The sequence below is a fragment of the Zerene cesonia genome, chromosome 24 (assembly GCF_012273895.1).
Source record: "Zerene cesonia ecotype Mississippi chromosome 24, Zerene_cesonia_1.1, whole genome shotgun sequence".
Classification (NCBI taxonomy): domain Eukaryota; kingdom Metazoa; phylum Arthropoda; class Insecta; order Lepidoptera; family Pieridae; genus Zerene; species Zerene cesonia.
In genome coordinates, this window is record NC_052125.1 from 2,791,269 (window position 1) to 2,801,164 (window position 9,896).

The 9,896-nt window shown below is 34.9% G+C and overlaps 1 protein-coding gene across 1 annotated transcript in view; it reads right to left on the minus strand.

Moving 5' to 3' along the window:
• LOC119836391 (transcription factor CP2) overlaps window positions 1-9,896 on the minus strand; it is a 42,618-nt gene that overhangs the window by 7,244 nt on the left and 25,478 nt on the right. The window contains exon 13 of the mRNA XM_038361698.1: window positions 882-940. Coding sequence (XP_038217626.1) covers window positions 882-940 — 59 coding nt within the window. The remainder of the gene's footprint in view (window positions 1-881; window positions 941-9,896) is intronic.

Here is a 9,896-nt window from a genome sequence, read left to right on the forward strand (position 1 = left end):
GTAATTAGACCACTGAAGAACCGCCATACTGGTACAAATGACCTAGTAATTTGTGTCACCATCTCCCGGTCTAATATTTCATTAAAGGTTGTGAACAATTATAGGTATTCACTAACTACTAACATAAATTCCATAAACTAATTATTAATTTGTTGCTCTTCAGCGAGAAAAAGAAAATCATTAAAGTTGTTATTGTCACCTCATTTTTAACTTCTCCCGTGGTACATTTATAGCCTACATACATATATATATACATTTATAGCACTCAGGGGTCCACATGAATATGCAACGGTGAATGAATATTTGAAATCAGTCCGGTAGTTCCCAAGCTTAACATGATTTGGGACACTCTCCAGTATCTGTTCCTTAGAATAGACACCATCGATAGACGTAATAATATAGGTGAGGTCATTTTTTTTAATCAATCAGAATCCTCATAATAGATTTTTCCAGAATTTTTTTTTATTTATAACTTAGTTTTCATGAAAATCGATCATTCGACTCCTTTCAGCGTTTTTCGATATTTCTTACTAGCGGTCCGCCTTCCTCAGTAAATGGGCTATCTAACACTGAAATAAATTTACAAATCAGACCAGTAGTTACTGAGATTAGTGTTTTCAAACAAACTCTTCAGCTTTATGATATTATAGTATATAGTATAGATAATTACAGAAAAATTCATCCTGTAAATAGTTAGTATAATAGAAAAAAAAACTAACATTTTATATCATTAAATGTTAGTTTTACCAATTAATACTCAAGAACTACTCAATGGATCTCAATTTATATGATTTCCAACAATAAGCACCAAAATGTTAAAACCTTCAAAACATGTCTAATGGGCAGAGCCTGGTCGAGTAGCTAGTATTATGTATACTCACATGATTGTGACAACGCAGGCTTATTGACAAGCACTGGACTGGTCACTTTTGGTGCGGTACTGTAACAAAATATATTTATCAGACGCTGTATTAAAATCCACTAGCTGAGCCTGCGGCTTCATTAGCTGGATACAGGGGAGTCACTCGCGTGATATTAGTGTGAAAAGAAACCTATAGTATAATCTATTAATTTACCAAGTCCCATATGGATCAGATCAGCTATTTTCGTGTCAATAATTGACAAAAATGTTTTCTTGTTTAGGCTAAGATCCCGCCAGTTGATAATTTTTTTCTTATATTCTTCAAAAAATTTCTCAAACATACGCTTCTAGTACACATATTTATAATATTATGTAAGATTTAAATTAGCACTAGGCTGTAAACTATCAGACAGATGAAAAATATTTGTAGGCTGGAAAAAATTCAATCATGGCGAGGGACTTTTCGATAATTTTTCATATTTAAAGCATTTTTATGCTATTTAAGTAAAAATAATATCCATTAGATGAGGAAAATAGTTGATAAAGTTGGAATGATTTGTACTGATTACTATAAACAGGAAATTTCATAATCGAAATCTTCAAGTTTATAAAAAAACTTGCATGATCAGAAATGAAACAATTTCCTCTAAAGATCTACTCAACTATAATTACCATAGTAATATCATGAGGAAAGCTTTAAAAATTTGTTATTTGTTTAAATAAGTCTTGAATGCTGAACCAATTTTGAAAGGTAAGTATGTATTTGAAAAAGTTATGTGTCAACTGATTTTGACAAATTTACACTAATGTTATATTAGTTAGATTAGTATGTGTATATAGAGGAAATTTTTGTATGTTTTCAGGCAAAAGAGCTGGACCAATTCCAAAAACTCTTTCACCATTGGAAAGCTGTGACTTCACTGTCATCCTACTATCCTACTAATATTATAAATGCAAAAGTTTGTAAGGATGTGTTTGTTACTCTTTCACACAAAAGTCTGTGTACCATAGGAATATTGGGAAAAAAAAATTGCCTGTGTTATTCCAGTTATCTACATAGCAAATTTCATTGAAATCGGTTCAGCAGTTTTTGCATGAAAGCATAACAATCATACATACACATACATTCATCCTCACAAACTTTTACATTTATAATATTAGTAGGATAGGATAGGACAAATGGGTTCAGTAGTTTATGTATAGGGAAGGGACAGACTGGGAGAGTTACTTTCACACATTTTTGCAGGGATCATTGTTCTTAATAATTTCACACAAAATCTTATCTAACAATAACTTCTACTGTAAGCAAGATCTATTTTAAATTGTTTCCTCATAGACTAAACGTTTGAATTGAATGCATATGAAGCAATCCCAAGGTATGGACAACAATCATCCACTTAACAACTAATTATAGTGACCCCGATCATTATGGGCCTACAATTCTATACATCCTATGTAACCTCACATAAAGACGTCACTTCATCTTCTATTCTTATAAATTTTTTGTTCACTATTTATTTGTTTCGTGAAGCGACCTACAACACCTGTATTTATTCAATCGTGAATGTTTCGAAACATCTGTATGTCGTAACGACACAAAACATCAACAAAAATTCAGTCAAAACTGGATATTTACGGTAAGCGTAGTCGAGACGGCCTAACGCTTATGTTGGCCGCTTTCAGGCGTCTCGCAATTTCGATGTACGTTTCGGGCTCTGCCTCAACTTCCACCTCGGCCTTGAGCAGCGAGAACTTCATACGCCACCCCCTAGCTTCGACGCCGTGAACTAGCCGTGCTCGGAGCACTACCCCACGGCTCACATGCCTGGCACTAAGTCTTTGCTCGAAAACGAGCATAATACTCGTCAGCTGTAGTCCTGTCTGGTTAAGTTGAAGAAGATAAACGCGCCGGAACCGATGCGATATGCTGCGCCGCTAGATACCAGCATAGCTGGACCGCTCACCACTTCAACAACCATTGGTTATGTATACGATACGAACACTAAACAAATGTACACCACCGGCTTTTCACTTGTCCAACATCATTCAACGACCGCCTCGCACTGAATGTCACTTCGCGTTGCGATATTTCGACAAAATACACTATTATTATTTATGTAATTGCTCTATTCGCTGCAAGTTTTCGAAAGCTTGCGATTGTGCAGAGAAATATTGAGGAAATAAAAACAAAGGAGTACGTGACATATGACGGAACGAGAACGACTGACTAGTATGGGCGCTGATTGGCCGCGAGTGAGGCGCGCTAGTCGATTGGATCAAAACCGGTTCAAATCGGTTCGCGTAGGCCGCCGCCGGCTTTTGTTAGTGCATTGAACGTCACGCGACTAGTGAGGAACTGTGTTGCATTTTATCGATTCGGTTTCACTGTCGTTTCGATGAATCATAATTAAATTATAAACAGAACACAGATAATTGAATATTATTTTAAGATGTAGGTGCTTGATACCGCTTCATATTGTTCACACGAATCGGCAAAGGACCGGATACAAATTGTGCCTAATGATCGCCGTCATGCACTTTCGACCAATTGAGAACCAATTTGTTGGTAACCGACATGAACTAGTTTTTGTATTAAAATTGACGTTACCGGTTACCACTTGCCAACGGTTTAGTATCACTGTAAATCACTTCTGTAGTGTACTGCGTAACAAACTTAAAGACGTGACCTCCGACAACATTGTAAAATACTGTAACCGTCATTCTTACATCGGTGTTGACTGTTGAGTCACTTGTATATCACGGATAATGTTGGATAATAACTGGCATATGATAAGATTGATATAACGTTTTCATACAACGAATGTAAAATGTAATAAGTACGTTATTACGATGTTAGTGTATGTTAGGTAGAATAATAAGACTAATTAGGCGCTAACACCATGTTCTATGACAAATGTTTTTAGAACAACTTACGACCATGCACACTAAGATTATCTTTATTTACCTTTCTTATTTGATAGGCTATCGAGCTATATAAATCTTCTCAATAAGTGCAACTTGTTGATCTATTGTTGGTCTAGGCCACTTAAGATTAGGTTTAAATGTAGAAAATTTAAGGTCTTTAGAGCTTTTTCAATTATCTTACTGGTTTAAGATGGTACAAGCGTTTCAATCCAAATTTTCAATCCTTGAAAAGTTAATATAAACCATTAAAGTACACGCATCGTTTAGTACTGAAGAGAATAAAAAAATAAAAATAATTGAATAGGTACAACTACAGTACATAACAAATCGGTTATCCATATAAATCTGGTTTCATTTGGTTTTAATTTGTGTTTGTCCGCAAAAAGGTGACACTTGCAATGATGGCTTGTTTCTAGTTCGAATTGTGTCAACCGGCGTACAAATTAACGACGGATAAGGGTGTCAGCGACTGAATGTTCACGGTTTTAGTCGGTTCAATCCGATGTTAATTGGATTAGTGGATATGTACGAGCAAACAATGAAGGTGTTGTGAGTGAGGAGACATTGTAATCTTGAAATGTATCTTATCAGTGTATTCGCAATTTTACAAAATCTTCAAACCTCCCTATATATATCATTGGCACGACTGGACACTTTACTATGCTTATTTTCTCTAGAATTCAAGGGAATTTTAAAGTCGTGGGCCGTGGTCCGCTTATGATAACTGTTGCGCAATATAAAATAAAAATATTAATTATTTAAGAAATTGCAAAAACAAACGTGAAATCCAGAATAACAAAATTATTTATTTGCGTTATGATGGAATTATGCGAGAACTCAATTAAAATTTATTTCTAAGAAGATTCGTTTTGCTTTGTTTCTATGTACGTACAATTTCTATATAGGCATTTAAGTTGTGTTATATTTAGTTGTACTATCCTCAAGAATTTCCCTAGCCAATTTTCTTGCACACCGACTTATTGAGTCCACCATTTCTATCATCTGACAACGTAAGTGTAAATACAAGACTCCTTACTGCAACTGTCTTATTCATATTAGAACTTACGAGTGTCTCTTTTCTATCGTCAAATAAAGAGTAATAAATGTTATTACAGGTTGAAAATATTCTATTTGAAAGACACTAGACATATTAAAGTCAATGCTCTTGTGGAAACCGCATAATATGTCCGTGGTCGAGACTTAACATTTGCGGGTATGCATTATTATTATTTGATATTCAACGCACGTGTTTTTAACTTCACTCTGCTCAGAATTCGGGAAACGAAATAAATTTACATTGAAATCAATGCCACCCGCATCGATATTCTCAAGGAAACCATCCTCCCTAACCTTGATTTAGTGTGACAATATATTGATATATATGTTATGAAGATTTTTTATCTATAATTATATAGACTTTTACGATTAGCAATACTTACACAAAAAAGTTTGCAATATTTTAGTGTGGTTCAGTATGTATAATTGTTTATGTATTTTCTCAAAACACAACCCATTCCTAATGACATCAATTTGAGGGAAGACAGCTCATTAGTTGCATAACATTGAAAAATGGATTTTTTTTTATATTCTGGGCATGTTACGTTTGTAGATATTGAGTTATTTGCGCAAATCTTGCCAATCCTTTAATAATATTTGCATTAAAATATTTACCCGGCCACATATATACATGGACACAGCTATAACTGAATGTAAATTTAAAACTGGATATAAAAAAGCAAGTCTCGTTTGCTTAGCGTGTGTAATTTATTTCACTGGCTCTCCTTATACAGCCAACACACACCATGCCTGCATCTTATGAATAGATTTACTAGACCACCTTAATATCGCATGTATTATTTACAAAAAAAAAAACGTGTCTCATGCCTATGCGTAACATTTTCACGAGCATACAACGCCGCAATAAAATGTTGCAACCGACACAAACCAAGTCCATTGCAATTGGCAGATTCAACAATACCACCAGCTATTACTCCTTTAAACGGGTTTAGTTGCCAGCACCGGCGGATGTGGGCTAAAAATAGCGCACGTTATGAAAACGGGGGCGATATGAGTTCATCTGTGCTGTGCAAATCTGATAAACACGGGCGTGATTTAGTGCAAATGAGAACGGAGTATAGCTGCTAATGGGACAGGTTTTAGACGAAAAAGTGCTATATATAGTGGTAGGTATGCTAGTAGGACTAGGAAACAATTTAAGTTACGCTTAAGTTATTACTAAATACTATACTTTTACAAATTGGATTGGAATGATGCATTGGAATTGAAACTGACGCATTTAAAACCCCTTGTACCCTACATTGAGACTTATTTATTCATTGTTTCGACTAGGAATTGAACTATGAACTTTGAGATTTATGGAAACAAAAATTATTTAAATTAAAACAAAACATCTTCGCATTTATAGTATTAGTAAGGATGTATTATTTTAATGTGTATATATCCATTAAAATTATGTTTATCGTCTACCTACACTTCATTTCAAAGATAGTAGAATAGCACTATGTTAAAACGACCATTAAGCTTTTTATTTTGAATAACTACATACAACACAACTTTGGTTTTGATAGGAAAATTTTAAACGTAGATTCGAGGTACCTGGGGAGGGTTAAAAGTACCCTACCTATGTGTTTATGCAGACTATAGACAATTTCATACAGATCCAAACGGAACTTTTTTCTTAAAAATGAAACAAACATCCTGGATACATTCTAACAAACGTTAGCGTTCATAAATATTATAATTAGATTGCTACAATGACATTATACATTTCTAAAATTCAATAATATAATACAGTGACGAAATAAATAAGAAGCTATTTTTTTAATAAACACGTTTATTAGATGTGTATATTCTAGAAAATCGACAATAGCCAGTTGTTAAAATATTAATTTATAATAATCTAGCCTGATCCTGCGGCTTCACTCGTGTGATAGCCAGATAAACAGTATAGTATAGAATATATGTATAACAGTGCTTTTTTTTTATGGCATAGTCGGCAATGGAGCTGGTGGGTCGCCTGATGGTAAGCGCTACCACCGCCCATAAACATTTGGAGAGGCGTAAGGTAAATTGCAGACCTTTCGCCTCTACAAATGGATTGCCGACTTTAATTGGGAAGGGAATGGGAAAGGATTGATGAGAGGAATAAAGGAAAGGACTGGGAAAGGTAAGGAAAAGGATATGGGCCTCCGGCTCCCCCACTCACCGTACGAAACACAATAGCAAGCTATTATTTCACGCCGGTTTTCTGTGGGGGTGTGGTAATTCCCCGGTGCGAGCTGGCCCAATTCGTGCCGAAGCGTGCTCGACTCCCACAATAAAATTATTATCCAGATAATCAATCTCCATACGTAATTTCATTTCGTAAAAGAGTAATAGACACACATCCATAGATCTATACATTCTTACAAAGAAATCTATATAATTTTCACATATTTCGCGTTTTATTATCTACAAATTAAAAGTTCAATAAATTTAATCAAAATAAACTATGTAAACTAGCAATTAATAAACGACCTTCTGTATAATTATAAACAAACAGACCGTTCTACGTTGTAGCTGAATTTAAAACGAAGTATCAATTGAGTTCACATCCGTATGTTAATTCCCTAGGGCCTCTTTAATGCAATTATACTGAAACCGACTACGCAATTATCGTTGTTCTATTTTTAAACGAAGCGAGGTATGTTATGCGTGTTATCGATGAATATCGGTTTTTGTCTATGAGCTAAAAAATTATCGAATAACTTTTTAAGGGTTAAACATTAATCAATGAACTTGTTTTTTTTTAGCGAACACGAAATCACAGTTAGACATATTTGAATGAAAACTTTTCTTATTAACTAAATAAACGTGTAGAAAGCGTGTTAAAAAAATTAAATATATATAACCAATCTTATCTATGAAATGCATTATAGCGGTAAATGCATAATATTAAAGTTAGTTAAAGCTTCGTGTACAATTAACGGTGTCGTTAAAGTCGTTTATTTCAATTAACGCACAGTTAAACTAGTAATTAACAAGTCGAGGAACTAGTATGAACTACTCAGTGAGAACAGTTATTATTGTAATAATATATTTTTGCTATAAATAGGACAGACAGTATGTAAAGTATACGCCAGAATCGATTGATCAATTTCATTCTATAGTGTTAATACCCTAGGGGAAAAGCTACGTTTTTTGACAAAATTGTACTGGACGGATGTGGCTGTCATACTTTTTTTGAGAAATAGCACCGTAGGAAAACGTGAAATCATCGCAAGTGAACGTCAGCAGCGTTTTGGAAAAAAGTGTATGACTGTAGAATCGATTCCCATGAGCATTGTGGGTTTTAGGCTATATTTCTAAATGGAAGTAACGGCAAAATGTGAGACCAGTTTATCTGAAAATAAACTTACAAGTAGCAATAACCTTCGATCACCAGGAGCCCTATAATGGACATGTAAACAAAATCATAATTAGAATTTTGAATAATCATTCGCACAAAAATCGAATCACAATTCAACTTTCGACATCCTCACTATTAGACATCACAGTCTGTTGTCTCTGCTATCATAAATATTCCAAATTCGAATCGTCAATAACGTTCCATTCGTTTTAACCGCTAGAATGTTCCATACATCATCTGTGAGCCGCATAAATTACCGTCTCAAGTGACGTTCAATTGATGCAATTTACCACTCTATTTTCGTGTGTGACCGAGAGTGATTTTATTCGACCGCCGCCATTTTTAACATTGTGCCACATGAATGAATTGTGAAATATAACGGCTGGCAGCCCATTTGTTAATGGGCGAATCATTGTTTCGAATTTAGCTCACAATTGGGTGAATTTTTGTTGTAATTTTTTGACTGATAATTACAAGCGATAATTTCAATAATGAATTTTATTGGTTCAAGCAATTATAAGTATTATAGTTTACGTTATAAGGGTTGGGTTCGGGTAAACAAGTTAACGCTCCTCTATCACCACGATACAATATCGCGACCCATAACACTAAGACAATTGAAATTTGCAGAGATGATGTCTCTCTGTTGCCGCAGTAACAACAAATAATAAAAAACCTAGGTTAAGCATCAATTGGCACGGTCATAAATTGGATGGGTTACCAATTTTAAGCACCTTTACCTGCTTATTTATAAGGAACCCGTAGAGTCGCGAGTCTGAATCGCTATTGTCTGCTTATTTAAATATGTTTGGTTGCCATGGACCTGAACCCACATCACAAAAACCTTTTAAATTGAATTATATCAAGGCTACAGACTATGCTCAAGAAATATAAATTGAAGAACAGTTTTTTTATCCTCTGGCGTATTCGCGTAAAAAAGCTAAGGATTACGCTTTACGAAATTTTTTTTTTGTTCAAAATAAATGTATAATACAACACATCACTGCATAGTATAAAACGAAGTCGCTTTCTCTGTACCTATGTATGCTTAAATCTTTAAAAATACGCAACGAATTTTGATGGGTTTGTTTGGTTTTTTAATAGAGTGATTCAAGAGGAAGGTTTATATGTATGACAATATCTATTAAACTACTCTAAATTAAAGCGTGCGAAGCCGCAGGCAAAAGCTAGTACACTAAGAACTATATTGACATCGTGAAGCATGTCGAAGAATCGAAAGTTCGACGACATGCGACATCCGCCATCACGTAAGCATATAGGGCTCCAGGACATACATATATAGCAATCATATATGTATGTCTTGAGCCCTCGTAGGAGGCCCGTGTCCCAGCAGTAGGAACATATATGGGCTGATGATATTGGCTGATAATATTATAGACGCGAAAGTTTGTAAATATGGATGGAAGTATAACTAAAACTACTGAACCGATTGCAATGAAATTTGGTACGTAGACAGCTGGACAACTGGAATAACATATAGGCAACTCTTTATCCCGATACTCCTACGGGTACAGACTTACGCGGGTGAAACTGCGGGGCGCATCTAGTACTTTATAAAATAAAAGTAACAAACTGACATTCAAGAAATTTTGTATGTTTTTTTTAAACACAAACACGCGCCAATTGAATAGTGCGTGCATGCGTGTGCGTGCGTGCGTGCGTGCGCGTGTGTGTGTGTGT